Source organism: Spea bombifrons, chromosome 1, assembly GCF_027358695.1.
Source record: "Spea bombifrons isolate aSpeBom1 chromosome 1, aSpeBom1.2.pri, whole genome shotgun sequence".
NCBI classification, from domain to species: Eukaryota; Metazoa; Chordata; class Amphibia; order Anura; family Pelobatidae; genus Spea; species Spea bombifrons.
Window position 1 is genome coordinate 135121134 of NC_071087.1, and position 21869 is coordinate 135143002.

General features: G+C 37.1%; 1 protein-coding gene across 1 annotated transcript in view; it reads left to right on the forward strand.

The window, feature by feature from the left end:
- The window catches only part of TMEM232 (transmembrane protein 232), a 58915-nt gene that overhangs the window by 5368 nt on the left and 31678 nt on the right, over positions 1 to 21869 (forward strand). The window contains exons 6-10 of the mRNA XM_053454278.1: positions 342 to 472; positions 978 to 1120; positions 9989 to 10106; positions 11276 to 11486; positions 16456 to 16634. Coding sequence (XP_053310253.1) covers positions 342 to 472; positions 978 to 1120; positions 9989 to 10106; positions 11276 to 11486; positions 16456 to 16634 — 782 coding nt within the window. The remainder of the gene's footprint in view (positions 1 to 341; positions 473 to 977; positions 1121 to 9988; positions 10107 to 11275; positions 11487 to 16455; positions 16635 to 21869) is intronic.

The following is a 21869-nucleotide window of genomic DNA, read 5'->3' on the forward strand; positions in this document are numbered from 1 at the left end:
TTAGATTATGGAAAGGAAAAATGTTAGAAATACCTTATTTAAAATAATAAAGGGGCGGGCGTTTGAAAAAATATACATGACTTTTTTTTAGTTATGGTATAAAAATACAAGGTGGTGAATCAAAAGGGCAATACTGCATAAAAATAAAAACTTTTTTCAAAGGGGCTATATATTGTCCAAAGCAATCAAAACATCAAAATTATTTGTGTTTATTTTTCTGCTAACATTGAAATAGCCATACATTGCTTGATATAGTTTGATTGATTATGTATTGACTTCATATTATTCATATGATGTGTGATATAATTTTGATTTTTTTTTTCCGATATGCATTTTTCTAGCTCTTTCTTTATGTGAAGACACATATCAGGCATATCCATATATATTGTTCTCGATTCATGTCATGTTAAAAGTTGGAGAAACCATATGTGCCTCTTCTCTATCTCCAGTGGAAACACTAACACAGTTTCAGGTGAGAATATAATAACTTTATGCAAAGAGTTAAACTGTATGCGTTGCCCCTCCAATAATCCCGAGGGCCAAGGGTAATAAAGCAGCTCAAAGCAGATTTGCCAGACAATAATCTGAGTGTGCAGTATCCAGCCCTGTCCAAAACACATTTATACAAATACCTTAAAATAAAGCTCAGAGATCATCCAGGTCTGATGAAAATGCTACCTAAAGCCCTTGTTAATTTATACTTTGTGGCGGTTCCATGTGGAATTACAAGTAAAATACATGAAAGAGCTGCAAGTAGTGGCCCCAAAAGTTGCCTCCTTGCTCTTATATATAATTATTTGTTCTTAATTTAAATTTAAGGTCTAGTGGGCTGTAATTGGTGGATTCTTCCCCTGTGCATCTGGGTAATGTCATAATTATCTACTGGCAGGCCATAAAAAAGGCTGCCACTTAATATTGTATTCTGTTTTCCATCACATTAAAATGTATTTATTTTTTTATTTTTTTTTTCATTGGAGGAAAATAAAGCATACCTTAAGATAAACTCATTTGTTTGGAACTGTCTTCTGATTTGGCTGCATGTTCAGATGAGTAATATCAAATTGCAAGAAGTTATTAATAATCTCTTTAGCCTTGAACTAGGACATCATCAAGAAAATTGGTATGTAGGTAATATCATACAATAATTTTTATACTATAATATCAACTCTGTGTTTTCTTCACTATTTATTATGTATACAATACCTAATTTTACTTAAAAATATGACAATAATTATATAAAAATAATGAAATCAGCAAGTTGTTGAGTGTGTTGAGCGTGATCTATATGCAAGCACAATACTGCACAAAACCAACTATTAACTTTTTCATGCCAAAGGAGACAGTAGAACATTGTTTTGACCCATATAAAGCCAAGAACGATCTAGCATATGGTTTTTCCACATCTCCTGTGTGTGGGTGGTCATTAGGATGTTGCCCATGGTATCATGGGGTATCATTGTTTTTAAGTAATTTTGAACTGCTGTAATTAACTTTTTAATGTAATGATAAAATTGTTACATGCAGGGCAATGGCTGCCATTCTCAATGTCTTGGATAATTGGATCAGGATATAGTATACTGAGTTGGGAGCCAGTCTCCTACATAGGAGATAAGTACTGTGCAAGATGACCAGCTATATGTCTCCAAATTAAAAGCACTCTGAAATATGTTTGGGCTTAGCAGCCCATGGGCAGCTTTCTACCACCTTTACCTGACGATGTCTTGCCTGTTCAAGAGAAAAATAATATATTTAGCACTGTGCATTCACATAAGAAGCAAAACTGATTGAATTGTGTTTAAATTCATGTATACCCTCACAAACACCTTTTATTTGTGGGTTTTTTACTGTTCAAAGTACTTTAATATACATTGGGGCTGTATGTGGTGCTAGACTGTCCCTTCAATGGATTTTGGGATGTTTGCCAGCAATTTGTTAAGAGTTTATCAATATAAAGTAAAAAAACGATGACGAATTATCAGGGCCAGGTTATGTCAGAATTCTGTCAATTTTCATTGGGAAACCAGCTTATACTTAATGCTTGCAGCTTTTCTTGATTTTTAATAATAATTAAATCCAGCCTGCCCCTGCACTATTCTGTAATGCATTGCTGGCACATATTACATTTCCTCTTGCAACAAAAGGGTCAATTTCTCTGTTTATTTAGACTCGACTCCTCTGTTCACTTGCTGTGTATTCATTTTACCTTTTAACCTTGTATTAGATCAGTTTAAACTTGCCTACAAATCTCTACAGCTACCTTTTCTATGTAAAAAAAATCTGACTACAATGTATCAATTTTACATGCTCTATTTTTTGTGCAATCCATTGAATCGCTTCAGATACAGAGTACAGATTTTCCCATTAGCTTTCACTGTAGCATTATTTATTGGTCATAGTCTATATTATAGGGCTGAAGTGAAAACCATATTTTCACATCTATTAAACTTAAGGCTGAGGCTGCTCATTGAATTGAGCCCAGCGTTTTGTGTCATATAAGAAAAACTCACTGACTACTTATGATAGTGTCTTGTGGTAAACAATAGAATGACTTGGTCTTAATCACATAGAGGGACCCGCTGATTTATGAATGTTTTTAAGAGGAAAGGACCTTGTTAGATATACATTACTGCATTAGTATTGTCCAAGCTCAGTATGATGTTTGAGCTTGGAAAGTCAGCCAAAGTATCACGACTGGTGATCTACTGATTTGCAGATTAAACATATTGCTGCAAAAAAAAAAAAAAATACATTTTACTTTCAATACCTGTGTACAGTACTGTGTACTTAATGCTGACATTTTTTTTCTTTTCCATTGGACATCATTTTTAAACTTCTAAATTGAAAGCAACTCATGAGTATACAAGGTAAAAGCACGCTAACCATAAGAGCCAAGGGATACATTGTATATCAGATACATAGTACCTAAAGGTTGAGTTAATATTTGCATATGAACATCAGTTGACTTAAATTCCACCCCTCCATGGTGAATAGTATTGGGTCTTAGTCTATAGAGAAAGTAGAGTGTAAATAAAGAAAGCAAAGTAGACACAAAAATATATATATATTATAAATAGTAGTATAAATTCACAAGAACACAGAACTAGAATCTTAAGCTTAGTAGTAGGTGTGGGCATGGAATAAGGAAATAAAAGGTTGCTGCCAGCATAACATTACAGTTATAGTGAGTTCAACAAAAATTCAACATATGGTTAAATTCTGTTCCCACGTCTTGTGTCTACTTTGCTTTCTTAATTTACACTCTACTTGCTCTTTAGACTAAGACTTCACTTTACCTTTAATCACTCAGTTCCAGGAATTGCCTTTGTCTTTATTCACATATTTAAGCTTCACCACTTATCAATTTGCCATAACTCCAGAACAAAAGACATCTGAGGTCTGAAGCTCATGTACATGTACATCTTCGAACTTTGCCTGGGGCTAATATGGCAATAACAATTTTTAGGCTTGGTTTCCATTTGGGTTTTTTTTGCTAAAAATGCCTATAAAAATGCCAATAGCGCCACCTGGCGTTTTTTTGTGAAAAACGGCTGCAGCCAGATGTTAGCTGTTCTTCAATAGGAAATCGCAAAATGCAATTTCCACTTGGCGTTTTTCTGTCTGGCGTTTTTTCAGTCCTCTTTGGCGTTTTTCTGCTTTTTTGGGCTCTGTGGCAGTTTTTCAAAACTGCAGCATGTTGACACTCTTGCGTTTTTTGCAAGAAATCTTGGCTTTTTTTCTCCAATAGAAGTCTATGGGAGAGAAAAAACGCCATGAAAAAGCCATGTGGGTTTATTGCCTTGGCGTTTTTTATGGCGTTTTTTCCACAGTTACAATGCAGAGGATGGACCCAGTATCTGTGTGTCCTACGAGAAATAGGCTGAAAACAAACAGTTTCACACAAAACAAAGTCCTGGACTGGTTTTACACCATTTGGAACAAACATGCCATTACAAACAAACATACGCGACCGGATCCTGCGTGCCAAAAGCAACAGCAAACAATTTGCACCATCATTTGGGGCCAATCTTCCCAGAGGAGCAGACATTCGAAATAAAGCATGCCTAAGGCTAGGTTTCCACTTGGGTTTTTGTCCGGCGTTTTTTTCTTGATGAAAAACGCCAGGAAAACTGCCAAGAAAACTGCCACTGCATTTACCTGCGTTTTGGCGTTTTTTCTGCAGTTTTTTCTGGCGTTTTAGCCTTTCTGTGGAAATTGCTTTTTTTGACCTTAGGCAGTTTTTCCAGCCTTTACAAGTTAGAAGTTTCACCCATTTGGAACAAACATGCCATTACAAACAAACATACGCGACCGGATCCTGCGTGCCAAAAGCAACAGCAAACAATTTGCACCATCATTTGGGGCCAATCTTCCCAGAGGAGCAGACATTCGAAATAAAGCATGCCTTACAAACCACAGAAAAGAGACAAAAGGGTCTACCAAGTAAATGACATCAGGAGAGGGCAGATACTTGCCATTTATCCTAATCCCTTTTAGCTGGGTGAAACTTCTAACTTGTAAAGGCTGGAAAAACTGCCTAAGGTCAAAAAAAGCAATTTCCACAGAAAGGCTAAAACGCCAGAAAAAACTGCAGAAAAAACACCAAGAGGCTAGGTTTCCACTTGGGTTTTTGTCCGGCGTTTTTTTCTTGATGAAAAACGCCAGGAAAACTACCAAGAAAACTGCCACTGCATTTACCTGCGTTTTGGCGTTTTTTCTGCAGTTTTTTCTGGCGTTTTAGCCTTTCTGTGGAAATTGCTTTTTTTGACCTTAGGCAGTTTTTCCAGCCTTTACAAGTTAGAAGTTTCACCCAGCTAAAAGGGATTAGGATAAATGGCAAGTATCTGCCCTCTCCTGATGTCATTTACTTGGTAGACCCTTTTGTCTCTTTTCTGTGATTTGTAAGGCATGCTTTATTTCGAATGTCTGCTCCTCTGGGAAGATTGGCCCCAAATGATGGTGCAAATTGTTTGCTGTTGCTTTTGGCACGCAGGATCCAGTCGCGTATGTTTGTTTGTAATGGCATGTTTGTTCCAAATGGTGTAAAATTCAATATGAACCAGTCCAGGACTTTGTTTTGTGTGAAACTGTTTGTTTTCAGCCTATTTCTCGTAGGACACACAGATACTGGGTCCATCCTCTGCATTGTAACTGTGGAAAAAACGCCATAAAAAACGCCAAGGCAATAAACCCACATGGCTTTTTCATGGCGTTTTTTCTCTCCCATAGACTTCTATTGGAGAAAAAAAGCCAAGATTTCTTGCAAAAAACGCCAGAGTGTCAACATGCTGCAATTTTGAAAAACTGCCACAGAGCCCAAAAAAGCAGAAAAACGCCAAAGAGGACTGAAAAAACGCCAAACAGAAGAACGCCAAGTGGAAATGGCATTTTGCGATTTCCTATTGAATTACAGCTAACATCTGGCTGCAGCCGTTTTTCACAAAAAAAACGCCAGGTGGCGCTATTGGCATTTTTAGGCTAGGTTTCCACTTGGGTTTTTGTCCGGCGTTTTTTTCTTGACGAAAAACGCCAGGAAAACTGCCAAGAAAACTGCCGCTGCATTTACCTGCGTTTTGGCGTTTTTTCTGCAGTTTTTTCTGGCGTTTTAGCCTTTCTGTGGAAATTGCTTTTTTTGACCTTAGGCAGTTTTTCCAGCCTTTACAAGTTAGAAGTTTCACCCAGCTAAAAGGGATTAGGATAAATGGCAAGTATCTGCCCTCTCCTGATGTCATTTACTTGGTAGACCCTTTTGTCTCTTTTCTGTGGTTTGTAAGGCATGCTTTATTTCGAATGTCTGCTCCTCTGGGAAGATTGGCCCCAAATGATGGTGCAAATTGTTTGCTGTTGCTTTTGGCACGCAGGATCCGGTCGCGTATGTTTGTTTGTAATGGCATGTTTGTTCCAAATGGTGTAAAATTCAATATGAACCAGTCCAGGACTTTGTTTTGTGTGAAACTGTTTGTTTTCAGCCTATTTCTCATAGGACACACAGATACTGGGTCCATCCTCTGCATTGTAACTGTGGAAAAAACGCCATAAAAAACGCCAAGGCAATAAACCCACATGGCTTTTTCATGGCGTTTTTTCTCTCCCATAGACTTCTATTGGAGAAAAAAAGCCAAGATTTCTTGCAAAAAACGCCAGAGTGTCAACATGCTGCAGTTTTGAAAAACTGCCACAGAGCCCAAAAAAGCAGAAAAACGCCAAAGAGGACTGAAAAAACGCCAGACAGAAAAACGCCAAGTGGAAATTGCATTTTGCGATTTCCTATTGAATTACAGCTAACATCTGGCTGCAAGCGTTTTTCACAAAAAAACGCCAGGTGGCGCTATTGGCGTTTTTATAGGCGTTTTTAGCAAAAAAAACCCCAATGGAAACCAAGCCTTATAGGCGTTTTTAGCAAAAAAAAACCAAATGGAAACCTTGCCAAACGCAGGTAAATGCAGTGGCAGTTTTCTTGGCAGTTTTCCTGGCGTTTTTCATCAAGAAAAAAACGCCGGACAAAAACCCAAGTGGAAACCTAGCCTTAAACCTTTTTAAAAAAAAAAAAAAAAAACTTTTTTGCTCACAGTGCATTTTAAGTTTTGCCTTTGTTTCTATCAGCAGGCACAGTCTACTTATTTGTTGCAGGTTTCCTTCATCAATACATTAATGCTTACTTAAATTTGGTCTGCCTCTGTGGTTTATCATTATTAAATTTCCCAGCCCTTAGATTTTGTATTCGTATAGATCTTGCTTTGCCAATTTGAGTTTCCATAATTTATCAAGCAGGTAAGGAGGATAAAACGAAGTTTGACAGTCACTTGGGAAATATCTACCTAAGACTTTTTTCTATTATTTGATTGCTTATTACACCATCTGTGAAGTGTAGCTGGGAAAAGTTCTCAATAATTTAAAGAACTTCTTACTGAAATCTGAGACTCTAGTTAATTAAAGTGATATAACAAGCGTGCTTCTGTGGTTAAAACTTAAAGCAGCATGACGGAGGGATGCTGTCCAAGACCAGGCATTTTCTAAACTCATCGGTGTTTTTTTAGCATTCCGATGTGTTCAAGACAAAAATGATCTGTCTGTTTATTAGAAAATGCTTTCTGATTCCATTCTCATAATATTTCCTCTGTACCTGTATGATAAAGGCTCCAAGGGTTAGCCCTTTTCTAACTCAGTAAATTAATGCTTTATTTTTTCAAAAGACCAGAGAGTGTCTGTTCTTTTGTGCAGACCTCTTTTGCCATTTTTCTATGTATTCTGTATATATATATATATATATATATATATATATATATATATGTTTATACAGTGTCCTATTTTATACTTTTTCGAATCACTTACTATTTTGTTCCTTTTTATTACTATTTCCTTTAGTGATGTTCCCTTTTTTTGTTTGTTTATTCTAAATGTAAATTTGCAACTGATCCTTAATACTACCTCTATTACTCCTTACATGTCTTATGTTCTAATGCTTTCTCCGCATTGTGACCTCTTCTAATCAACCTGACCAAGGTAGCATGGAATATGTGAAATTATACCCCTGTGCGCACTTTACATCCCACATAATGACCATGATCTTTCTTAATATAGTCTAAACTAGAAAATAATGTTTCTTTTATTTTGTAGAAAGCCATATGTCCCCTTCCAGATTATGGGTAGTATGAATGATGAATGTGTTAAATAGAGCTGCTCCTAACAACAATATTTGAATAATTCCAAGGGCTTTTAGTTTCCTGTAATGCAGTCTAACCACTCTACATTCTTACATTCTAGCTACAACAATCCTTCCAGTGAGCTAATTGTTCAATATATCAGCCTGATATTTACCTATTTTGCATTGTGCTGATGGTCGTATCAATGCATGTTATCATGTATTTGTTACTCTCAGATATAGTATTGATTGTCTCTCTAATTCAGATTCAGGTTGTATATCATAGCATGAATCTGACCCGACAACCTTCAATTCATATCCATTTCTAATGTTAGTGTGACAACTAGGTTAGTTTACATACATATATACATTACCTAGCCTAGGATTGACCTAACAAGGTTCCCATCATAGTCAGACTGTGTGTGTGTACAGGATGGATTGTCTATATAATTGAGATTCTCTCTGAATTTCCTAGAATCAGTTTACATGATCAGAATCACTAGTAGTGAGGTGTTTGTCCTCACAGTGCTGCTTTTTTTTCTACTGATATTATTGCATGCTCTTTCAGTGAACCAGTTATTTGACCTCTTGCCTGAAGATTGTCTTATGGAATTATACTCTGTGTCACACTAGCACCACATTTTCAGCATGACACATCTACAGTTTCCTTTACAGCTTTCTCTAAAATGCTACAGGTTTCCCATACAGCATCATTCATTCTGAAGTCACATCTTTCTTTCATTCATTCTGAAGTCACATCTTACTTGAAGCCTGTGTATAATTTTATTCATTTTAATGGACGAGTTTTTCCCTTATGTTTACTCCAACAGTCTGTTATTTAAAGGTATTCATTAACCTAGAAAGGACAGAGTTCCATTATAATAAGCTGTTAAACATGCATAAGAAAGGTACAAGTATATCATGTATAGAAAACAAGAACAAAGACCAATAAGGCTTGAGATTTCCACAGAAGATGAGATTCATAGATAAGCTGGCTGGTTCATACATGCAGTCAGATTGTATGTTTCTAAATTTATATTGTGCATTAGAAATAAATGTAAGTCACTTTAATACTTACACTCTGTTATTTGTGTGTCTTTCTGTCTTTTGTCATCTAAGTGCAGTGGATCCAGTGGATTTACGTGATATCCTCCTAGTCAGTGCATGGCAGGGTTCTGCAGAATCCCCTCATATGCATTTGCCCCCTTTCTTCTAGCTATTTGACGTGTAGGAGATGTGTTCAGCCAAACACTTCACCTAACACGTGGTTTAGTTACCGCCAGTCAGCTCCGGTGCTAGCTTGGCAAATTATGTGAGGGAAGGGTCTAATGAGACCCTTCTTGCGGATGCATGAAATGCACTCCCATTCATTTCAGTGGGAGCACTTTCCTGCCACTGATTGGCTTCTATATAAGATCGATCACAGAGGATTAGTTTTGTTGCAGCTCTGGAGTTGTGACTTTTTCCCAAAGTAAGTTTTTTTTAATCCTTTTAGAGAATGCATATTAAAATACACATAAAATACTTTAGTGTGCATTTTTGTATGATATGCACCTACCAGATTAGGTCACTGGTTGATGATCGGTGAGAATGATCAATGATCAGTAACCTAAAGAGTCATTAATCATTGATCCGGTAACATTTTATTAGGTTAAAAGCTGTTGAAAATAAATATTGTCAGATCACTAGTAAGTAACTAGTTTAGGCCACTGACGTTGATCGATGAATCCAATCAATAATCAGTGACCTAAGATGTCATTTATCAGTAATCAGTTAAGTCATAAAAAATGGAAAAAAAAACCTTATGACCTGGATGACCTCTCGTTCTCTCTTTTTCTTACTGTCAGCGATGGAAGGGGCATATGCTGCAGAGTGTAACTGACTGCAACAGACATGGAAGTAACTTTGACTTCCAGGTTAGCTCTGTTGAAGATTTTTTTTAATAATTTTTCACTTTTCCAATGCTGGTGCACATCACGATTGTGGCATTGAAGGGGTTAACGCTGCGGAATCACATTACGCAGTATAAACAAATTGATACTTGGGTGTATTACGCACCCCCGTTTCGACTCTTGAAAAGGGGATAAATTGTGCATATTATACCTGTGAGTTTACGGTAAGTACAAAGAACAGAGAAACACAAAATAAGGCACAAACATAAAGGGAACTGAATGCGCTCTACTGCTGGAGCATGCAAGACAGAATATGGCATAAGCATCCTGGAAACATGGCTGTGAGTTAAAATATTTACATTATATGTGTTATGAATATTACATATTTCATTATTGAAATACTTACTGATATATATTTCTTCAAAGTTTATGTATTTTTTATTATTCATTTATCCAGGTTGGAGTCAGTTGTAGCTTTGTTTATATTGGGAGCAGCTGCAAAATTAAATGCAACATGTTTAAGAGCTTTGATGGAATTTGGACAGCATTTTTTCACATACACTGAACAAGAACAGGTAGTATCAAGAATATTTATGTGGGACTATCAGCAAATGACAGTATATCTTCCCAAAGCCTTCAAATGGTCTGTCCTTTTAATATATTGCGGACTTCACATCCATATGTTAAAGCTTTAAAAATATAAATGGCAGCACTGTTTAAATTCAGTCTTACTTTGCTTCCCTGCCTTCTTTAACATAGTATAGCTATGGAATGTGTAAATATTATAATCCCAAATTGTAACATATTCTATGACTTGTTTTTGTCTTGTCCTAGCGTATTTGGCAGTTTTAATTATCTCTTTAGTCATGACCTCCTTTCATGTTACAGTCTATCAACTGGGTATTACCGTGCTTCCAGGAATCTTATTCTCTATATAAATATCTAGTTTTTTTTTTTATTTTATCTTCACTAGTGTCTAGATACAATATTTTCTTATGTCTAAAATTTACTTTTTTGCTCCCTCCCTTTATAATTTCGCAGCTCAATTTGTCAATCTTTATCCTTTCAAAGAATCTGTTGCTTTTTCTCTTAATTTGGGAAAATAACTGAAACAATAGTGAGAGCAATAATTGTTATATATTTGGATTGAAATGATTTGCAAGATTGGATGTTTGGATGTTAAAATAGTTAAATGGAAAAGGCAATAGTTGAGTGACAGGGCACAGAAGGTTGTAGTTAATGGTGTATACTGGTGGGCCAGCAGGCCGGCAGACCAACATTCAAAACAGCTGCTGAGCAGCTGCGAGCGGGATTGAAAGCCTCCTCCAACCCCCGGCACCTAATGAAGTTAAAGGGGCTGGCGTGCACGCACCACGCCGCCCAATGGCCGTGCCTCAGCACTTAATCCCACGTCTTAAAAGGGGTGGGACGAAGAGCTGAGGCACGGCCATTGGGCGGCGCGGTGCGGGCACGCCGGCCCCTTTAACTTCATGAACACCGTCCTCCCCCTGCTGCCCCCACCAGACACCAGGGAGTGAGAAGCAGTGGTAAGTCGAGGGGGGGGGTTATATAGGGGGCATAAGGCTTTTCTGGAGGCAGAGTGCCCCATGATATGCCTTTTAACCCCCTTTATGCCACTCCGCCTCCAGAAATGCCTTTTAACCCCCTATATACCACTATGCCTCTAGAAATGCCTTTTTTTATGTTAACCCTATTAATCATTGCCTTCTTTTGCTGAACACAGAGCTCATGTTATGTGTCACCATGGCCTTGGGAAGTAGCCTGTGCATACTCAATGGTGCTTGCAGACATTTGTTTACACGGCAGTACATCTGAAATCCAAAAATATGCATTTACTGGTTTTCAAGATAAACATATGTCACACAAAGCAGTAATAAAAGAAGCAAGTTTAAATGAACTGTTGAATTTAGACCCTCCACAAACATCAAATGATGGTAAGTAAAATAGTTAAAAATACAATGAATTGGTGATATATATAATGTGTGTAGTAAAGTAGTAGCAGTGGTTACTTTGGTTGTAATTATTGTTGCAGTTGCTACGCTTTAGGAAAGAAATGTTTTAAATAAATAATCATTATTGTACTGGTTTACAGTCAGGTGAGTGAAAGTATATGCATGCTTTTAATTGGATTCATTATTAACCCCTTCAAGACCGGGACGTACCAGGTACGTCATCAATGATGCGTGTTCCAGCGTCGCTATGAACGCTGGGATCGCGAGGGGCGACTGCTACTGACCGCTGGGTGCCCCCAGCGATCCGTAGCAGCCACTCCCACTCAATTCCGTGCAAGTGATCGCTGAAGTGAATTGCGAGCATGAAATTAAAATATTTTAAAAAAACTGCGGTCTTCAAGGGAAGACGCAGTACTCAAACGCTGGTCCTGAAGTGGTTAATACATTTGGAGAGGTGTGAAAAATGCTCTGAAGTAAGAATGCTTTCAAACATAGAAATGTTAATAGTTTATTTTTTTTATTTAACAAAATGCAAAATGAGTGAACAGACGGAAAATCTAAATCAAATCAATATTTGGTGTGACCTCCCTTTGCCTTCTAAACAGCATTAATTCTTCTGCAATGCAATGTAATATAATAGTTTGATAAATGTAGCAAAACAAAAAAAAGTGAAACATCCAGACCGAGTGGCCTAAATACACCTATGGGAAATGAAATACAAATGAGAAAAAAGGAATGCGAGGTAAATTAATAAAAATGGAAATAATAATGGCAAGCAAATAAATGGAAAAATTGAGACAAAATGTGATAAATATCAACTTGACTATATTAAAACATATCTAAACAATGGAATCCATCTTCAGTCACAGTTGTACACTTTTTATGTAAATTCACTTTTCTTCAGATTGTATTCTTGTTGAAAATGACTTTTTGTTATAAACATTACATCTTGTTTTAAGGAAATTGAAAATTCTGGAGGTGTTGTTCGTCTGTTTTCTTCACTGTCTGGAGAAACACTGATGTTTAGTTTCAAATAACAGCATGTGCAAGCAAAGCTCATCTTACTGGGGAATATTACATTGTAGCAATTAAATTAAGACAAAATATAACTCATAAAAAGAGAAAAGGTATTGGCATAATAAATCTTGTGCACACATCACAAAATGAAAAGCAAGTTTGTTTTTCAATTGGTAGATGAACGGAATGTATTAAATTCCATATATCATTTCATACTGAATAGACTGCAGCGTCATTTTATTGCACCGTGTTTTAAAAGTGCATATCTATCTAAAAGTAAGGTTAATATAATATTATTATATAACACAATAAGCAAAATTAAAACATAGATCAGGAAGTTGACAGGTAAGGAAGGCAGTATTATGTTGTAAGCTTCAAAATATAAGAGAATTGATTCATTATTCCCTTAAATGTAGTTTAGATAAATAATAGATATTTTTAATTTTTAGAAATGCTTGTGTGTGTTTTGTTAAAATATGAAAAAACAATACTTCCCTAATGATAGATTCCTCTGCAAGGATTCCTCAACTCCCAATAGATACAACAAAGGCAGAAACAGAGTATCATTGGACTGGACGTCTCCTTGAAGACTGGGGGGGAAATATGGAGAGAAAGAAAAAGGAACAAAATAGTGCAGTACTATATAAAATAAAAATAAGTATACCAAATTTATTTAAATGCACTCATAAACATTGTATGCACTGTCAATCATTTCAGTGCAATAAAAACTTTATCGATCAAATCTATTACCTGCCTCCGCCTTCTGAACCGCTACAAAGTTCTTTAAAGTGCAGTAGTGATAAATAAAGTGCTATATGAAAAACTTGGTTCTTCGCTATCATCACTTTAGAAGTAGGAATGTAAACAATCCCTGTCCTATATTATTATTATTATTATTATTTTATATATCTATGTAATATTAGGGTTTGAACTAAAAACATCCTCTTCTCCCAGAAAGCAGCAGAATATATTGAAAACAAAAACAGGATATCCCAACATTAATGGACATACACATACAGCATATGTACATAAGTTATGTTATTTACCAGTATTGAACATGCATGATCATAGTTACATGTCCAGAGATCTCCAGGTGCATGATATTACTTATCTCCTGCCCTACTTCTTTTCACCTAAACTATCTAAGCTGCCTGGTCCCTGATATGGAAAAGAGTCCCAAATAGGTTGGATGGAGAGGCATCTGATTGGTTACTGCAGTTACCCTTTAAAGTTGTTTCTGTCTTGCCAAACAAGACTTTCTACTATCCTCTGGGGTTGTCAGAAACAGCAGGGATTAGAACCTGAACATTGTGGCTCCTAGGTGAATCACTTATCCACTACTCCACCAGGTGGATCTTGGGTTGCTGTTTCTTTCTGCCTCTCCTTGGACCATGTTGATGTGGCATGCTCTTTACACATCTGCCCCTTGTTCCGTCAATTAAGGCTCAATATAAACCAGGCATCATCCTAGCCTCATTGCTAGAGCATTGTGTTCCAGGCCTTGTATACTGAGCTACTGCATCTGATCTGTCTTCTGTGTTTGACCCTTGGCTTTGGACTTTCTCGCTCTAGTGTTTGTCCCTTGGTACCCTGTGATATTTTAGTTTCTGACCTTTGGCTTGGACTGCGACTATTCTTCGGATCGTCCTTTGTACCGTGCATTGATCAGCATCCATTACTGCCCCCTGCCAGTCTGCTGCAGCCTGCCGTGTGCCCTGTCATAGGGCTTCCAGCCGTGCTCCTGCCGTGTGCCCTGCCAGAGGGCTTACAGCCATACTCCTGCTGTGTGCCCTGCCAGAGGGCTTCCAGCCGTGCTCCTGTCGTCTGCCCTGCAAGAGGGCTTCCAGCCGTGCTCCTGTCGTCTGCCCTGCAAGAGGGCTTCCACACGTGCTCCTGCTGTGTGCCCTGCTAGAAGGCTTCCAGCCGTGCTCCTGCCATGTGCCCTGTCAGAGGGCTTCCAGCCGTGCTCCTGCCATGTGCCCTGCCAGAGGGCTTCCCGCCGTGCTCCTGCCACGTGCCCTGCCAGAGGGCTTCCAGCTGTGCTCCTACCTCTTGCCTTGTCGGTGCCCTCCAAGTTTAAATCCTGGACGTGCTCAGGACACCTATAGATGGTGCCCAAGAGAAAGACTAAGGCTAAAGTGGAGCGCAGCCCTCAACTGGATACATCATCAGCCTGCCTACAGCCATGCTCTAAACTCGAATCTGCCCCTTCATCAAGACTCCAACTTGATCTGGCACCCAGTGCCCTTACAGGGGTCTTCACAAACATGGTACAATACAGCCATAGATCTCCTGCCCTGATATGGACACCTAGTATTTACGACCTGTCCTACCCAAAATATACATATCTCACTTTCAGGCACGCCTCTGTATAACATAAAATAATACACACGCAATTGCCCATAGTGTTACAATAATCATAAATTGAATGTGCTTTATCTGCTCCATGCTGTTTTGACTTTTTTTCATAGTAACAAGAGCGGAAACAATAGCAGAACCCTACCCTGAGGTTTTACAATAAATAATATCTGTCAGATATTCTATACTGTTACCTGCTATATGCATGTTGCTAAGGCATTTTGTTGGTTTATAGGTTTGCAAACATTTTGATAGAATTTATTTTCATTTTGATAAGTTGTCTTCAGTAGATCATAGCGAATGTAGAATTTTTGGGATACTGGGTTTTGAAATGAATAATATCTAAAGTCACTATTCATGTCAACTTTTAAAGGTTGTGCTTCCATTTATTACAAAAATGAATAATGGAGAAACTGTATTATTAAACTACGCCTATACATATCAAAAAATATTTTGCTTTTATAGCCACCAGCATCCCGAGCAGGCTCTATTTTCATAATATTAGATTTAAATTGAATATGCATATACATTGATATATGGAAATATTGGTTCTATTTATATAAGCGTTACAAAAAAAGGAGAGGTACTTTGTGATAACAAGTGAATTAAATATTTATTAGACCTGGGAAATTACATTTCTGAGAATTCAAAGTTGAATTTAATAGTACAGGCATATTATCAGAAATCCTATTTTAAAATATGATTTGATGGGGAAGATAAACCAGGGAAATGAAAAGTGATTTTATAAAATGTATTTCATTTATTTTTATAATACCTAATGTTGATTTTTTGCATTTATACTATTAATAGATTTGTGTTTACTTGATTGAAATGTTATGATATTGGGTATATGATCCCCAAACTGATTACATGTAGATTCTGTATATTACGCATGTAATGATTGGCTGTCATGCATATGGCCCATAAGTATAGAGTGTTGAGGAAGCTCTGTATTGTTAAACTTCATCTATAGCAGCTATAGTTATAAAAAGGTTAGCATTGCCTCTGCCCAATGATACACAAGCTCTATCCTTGTACAGACATAGAAAGCTGGAAAATCAGATGGGATACACTTAATGTCATGAAATATAGCATTTTACCCATGTGTGAGGTGGACTCTGGTTCATGTTCCCCCTAGCTACAATAGAAAATGTTTGTAGACTTTACTAACTGTCATATAGCATTCTGTGTCTGTCATCTCTGCCATAATGTAATAAACAAAGTACAGAATGCTTGTGAACAGGGTTTACACTTAGGTATAATATGATTACCTAAAATGGAAACCTGCAGGTCTGCATATAAAGTTTTTAAAAAAATGCTCAGTTTTTAATTATCCAAATATTTCATGTTCTATGGGTCCTTTTGAAAGTGTAAATATGATTACATTAAATCTATATCAGATTATCTTTATGCACGTTGAAAACCTGTGCACGGAGCAGTATCTGTGCCATTTTTGAAAGTAGTAAAGTTTTGGTCCATTAATTTAATGGCAAAACTCGTAATTATAAAAATGTGTTGTAATGTCTCAACAGGTGATAGTGTCCTGTATTTAATTTTGCTTTATAAAATTTTAAAGGTGACCAAATTACGTGGATTTTTTCTTATTGCACCATCTACAATCTGATTAAAGTCTGCCATGAACTCCAGGGAGATGTAACCAGAGATGGTCTCCTTGATGTCATTTGGAAAGCATTGTACAAACACAGAGGGACTGAAAGAGATGCCCGAATCATCGATGCTATTAAATTAGCTGAGGTATGTGTGGAATAGTTGTCGTCTGTCTGGTAGTTCTCCCTAATGTGTTTTGGTCCCCAAGATGCTAGGTCATATTCTTTTGTAAAGACAAAAATTAAAGCGATTTCCAATCGTGCCTCAAAAGAGAAACTTCCTTCTTGACACTAAAATGGCAATCCGACTACATCTGTCCTTATAACCAATTATATTCTCTTTGCCAAACAGCCATTTGTCCCACATATAAAGACATCTATTGAATTTGATAGCACAATGTCTGTGGGCAGTGCATTCCACATCAAGTTTTTTTTATTTAATGATTTCATAGCCCCATTTCATGTATAATTTACACAGCCACTTCTTCTCCCCAAAATTCATAACTTTACATTTGTCAACATTAAACTTCAACTGCCATTTGGTTGCTCAGTCAAAAGGAACATTTTAATGGTTGCTAAGGAGAGGACCTCCCCCTCTCCTACTCCTTACAAAAAACAGATGGGTGGCAGCAAAGACAGTGGGAGGTGCAGCCATGCCCAGAAGTCGGGCTATCTCTAAATAGTCTTGAAAGGAATGGGGAGTGGGCCGAAGATGGACAGAGAAGGTATATATTGAAACATCACCTCCATGTTCAGAATATAAACATACTTATCTGCTGTCCCGGTAGTTTGTTTTGATTTCCATAACATACTGGTAAAATCTGAAGAGCTCCCAAGTATGATGATGAGGAACATTTTAAGAACTATATTTTTATGTATGCTGTAGTGATGTACAAGTAATGGTGATTTTTTATTTAGGCAGATTGTTTGACATAACATGTAGTAACAGACATTGCAGACTAATGTGGGATCTTTTCAAATCCACTGAAGCACTGAAGGAAACTGTAAAAATGTCATACTTGTTAACACTTAATTTTAGCATTATTATAGTATTGTTTAGCAAAAAAGGCAGTTGAAAGACAATGTGGCTGCTCTTAAGAACCATAGTTGGCTAAATATGTATATATATTATCAGGACTGGCATGTTGATGCATGAGTGGTATCAATAGTAAGGGACTCTCGCCATCTGGTGCTGGCCAACTGGGCCTGTATATTATTATAAAAACATGCATTACAAAGGCTTGTGATTAAAGTATTTGGAGTTAAATTTATATATGAAGAACACAAGTAGAACATATGTTATATAACAGAATTAGTCGTAGTCTAGCAGAAAGTATTTAATAAACAGAATCTTTTGATTGCTTAAAAGGGATTAGCTGGAAGATATTCTGACATATTATTCACATATTCATTTCATTTCTATATCCAGTAGCAAAGTCAAAAGTCAGAGAGCAAAGGCAATTGATCGATAGGGCAGAGAGAGAGTTCTCACAGAATGCGCTTTGTATACATTTTTGAAAGCTTTGCAGAGCTGAAGCAATATTATTCAGCTTACTTTTCCAACATTCATCATTAGAATCTTACTGAGTCTATCACAAGTTATGTTGATTTTTTTGTTTGTAAGGCTTTGGCCAAACATTGAAAGAGTTCATAGGTATGTGTGTTCTTTTGTGTTAGTTACTGCACTTTACTAGTGTGCAAATATTATAAACAAAATCACTTTGAGAGAGCAGTTCTGCACTGACCCAAGAAACTTCATGTGTTCAGGGCCGGCCCGACAATGGAGCCAAGTGGGGCAACCGCTCCAGGCAGCGCTTTTGAAGCCCTTTTTTTTTTTAAAGCCGAGAAGAGAGAGAGAGGGCGCCGAGTGGTTTTATCTTACCAAGTTGTCAGTACCCGCTCGGCGCCCCTCACTCTCTCCTCTACGAGCCTTCTAGCTCGGTCTCGGTGCTGGTGGGGGGGCGGCAGGGAGAGGAAGGGTAGCTAATGGGGGGGGGCATTTTAAACTTCGCCCCAGGCGGCATTTTGTCTTGGGCCGGCCCTTCCTGTGTTTATCAAATGTAATCTAGGGATGCACTGTAAGGACTAGCAATGGTGGGTGATAAGGCTCTAATCTTTGATATTAGTGAGCAAAATCTGATTTTTTTCTGCTGTTCACCACTGAAAGGTGTAAATGAACGCTGTATGTGCATATGAGATCAAGGTAAGGTTCAGTGATAAGTGGTTACATCAAGTGTATAAAATTACAGTATATGGAGTCTTTATATATACACTATATAATAGAGGAAAAGTGAAAATTCCTTTAATTGCTATAGTGAAGGTTCCAGTTTTATCACCAGAAATAGCACCAACAGTACGTGCGAATAAAAACAAATGTAAAAAGAACATGTCACTATGCATACCTGATTTTCCATTAAATACAAATAATTATCGCATTTATGTGATAATGAAAATGTTAGACACTCATATAGGCATCTTTGTTGAACTAGCACATCAGCATATGTTTGAAAAACCTCTGCCATCTGGTGTCATATCAACATTGTAGAAACATTATAGAAACATACTTGTGTAATCACAACAAACTATTTTAAATTTTCTTTTTTTTACCATATACAGCTTTTCTCATTTTAATGAGTAAAAAAATTGATTTGGTTATATGAACAAATTTGCTTGCATCTTTTGGAACCACATGGATACATTCCAGTCGTGGTACCTAACCAGTCACACACTCTTCTGAGAGGTAGCTGGAAGATAACATGTTTTGTAAATTACAGGCTTTATATAAACCATTTTTATCCACTTTAAGAATAGGTAAATTCCTTTGAAATATATTTTTAATTTTGTAAAACTCCATGCTATAGTCAGTAATAGGCAAGACACCCATTAGCATCTTTTTTGTTATCACTCAATATTTGGTTTTGAAGATAATGTGCCCTTATTTTTTATTATTGATATTTGATGCAGATCCAAACAACATAGATCTACCCCTATACTTATATGATCTTATATGATCTGAAAGGGTTTTCATCTCCAGACAAGGAAGGGGCAAAACAAGTGCCCATAGGAGTCCCAATTCTTTGGAGATAAAAAAGACCCATCATAAAGAAAACAAATGCAGGTTAACAGAAGACAGATAGCAGAAAGTCTATCAAATCTTGGCAGTAGCCAGTGTAATGATGAACAAAAAATTCTGGAGCCTTATCTCCATGAGTGTGAGGGATAGACGAATACAATGATGTTACAATTAGTGTAATCCACATATGTATAGATATCCAACCAACTCAAACCAGTTGACTCAATAAATGCTTAGTATCCCACAAATATCCCTTAAGAGATTTGACAAGATTTGACATGGCAAATCTACAAATTTAGACAGTCTTTCAGAGTCAGAAAAAGTTACTGCGGCTTTAATTTACCCAGTGTCCCGTATATTATTTGTACCAGAAGAACTGGATGAAACTGATGCAAAGTGGGACTGTCAGTAGATGGTATAAAGCTAGGTTTCCATTTGGGTTTTTTTTGCTAAAAAAGCCTATAAAAACGCCAATAGCGCCACCTGGCGTTTTTTTTGTGAAAAACGGCTGCAGCCAGATGTTAGCTGTAATTCAATAGGAAATCGCAAAATGCCATTTCCACTTGGCGTTTTTCTGTTTGGCGTTTTTTCAGTCCTCTTTGGCGTTTTTCTGCTTTTTTGGGCTCTGTGGTAGTTTTTCAAAACTGCAGCATGTTGACACTCTGGCGTTTTTTGCAAGAAATCTTGGCTTTTTTTCTCCAATAGAAGTCTATGGGAGAGAAAAAACGCCATGAGGCTAGGTTTCCACTTGGGTTTTTGTCCGGCGTTTTTTTCTTGATGAAAAACGCCAGGAAAACTGCCAAGAAAACTGCCGCTGCATTTACCTGCGTTTTGGCGTTTTTTCTGCAGTTTTTTCTGGCGTTTTAGCCTTTCTGTGGAAATTGCTTTTTTTGACCTTAGGCAGTTTTTCCAGCCTTTACAAGTTAGAAGTTTCACCCAGCTAAAAGGGATTAGGATAAATGGCAAGTATCTGCCCTCTCCTGATGTCATTTACTTGGTAGACCCTTTTGTCTCTTTTCTGTGGTTTGTAAGGCATGCTTTATTCCGAATGTCTGCTCCTCTGGGAAGATTGGCCCCAAATGATGGTGCAAATTGTTTGCTGTTGCTTTTGGCACGCAGGATCTGGTCGCGTATGTTTGTTTGTAATGGCATGTTTGTTCCAAATGGTGTAAAATTCAATATGAACCAGTCCAGGACTTTGTTTTGTGTGAAACTGTTTGTTTTCAGCCTATTTCTCGTAGGACACACAGATACTGGGTCCATCCTCTGCATTGTAACTGTGGAAAAAACGCCATAAAAAACGCCAAGGCAATAAACCCACATGGCTTTTTCATGGCGTTTTTTCTCTCCCATAGAATTCTATTGGAGAAAAAAAGCCAAGATTTCTTGCAAAAAACGCCAGAGTGTCAACATGCTGCGATTTTGAAAAACTGCCACAGAGCCCAAAAAAGCAGAAAAACGCCAAACAGAAAAACGCCAAGTGGAAATGGCATTTTGCGATTTCCTATTGAAGAACAGCTAACATCTGGCTGCAGCCGTTTTTCACAAAAAAAACGCCAGGTGGCGCTATTGGCGTTTTTATGGGCGTTTTTAGCAAAAAAAAAAACAAATGGAAACCTAGCCTAAGAAAACTGACATTTTGACTGTTAATGCCATTAGGTAAGTATAATTTTATTTGGTGATAAACTTGTTGTAGCCCTATATATTTCTACAAAATTAAAACATTTAAACATTGAAACCTACAATCTATGCACTAAATACAAATGTCACATTAATTTGTAATCTAGGCATTCCTTTAGAGTACATGATTTAAATCTACATTTATAGCCTAGAGCTTTCAGCGGAGAAAACAAAGCAACTATAAAACTAAGTAAGTTAATATGCTGTTTTCCTGCTGTGCATCAAATGTCATTCCTGAGAAGTGCCAGATTATTCTTTATAAAATTATTTAACTTTAAGCTGTAAAATAAATTTTGCATTGAAAAAATCTTTTCTATTTAGTTGTTTACGCTTGTCCACATACAAGACAAAATACACTGCAATGGCTCACTTAGCACTTAATTCTTGCTGCACATTTGCTGAAATGATATGTGCTTTGTGATGTTATGAATGTTCAAGTGATGTGCATGTCAGTACATTTACAATCCAGTAGGACATTTATTTATTATTTTGCGTGAAGAGGAAAATGCTACTTTCTGCCCAATTTTGGTGGTCGGTAAATAAAATTGACCATACAGTGATTTGAAAAATTATTTTCCCCTTTCAGTATTTCTTATATTTTTGCTTAGTTTTCACATTTTATTGTTTCAG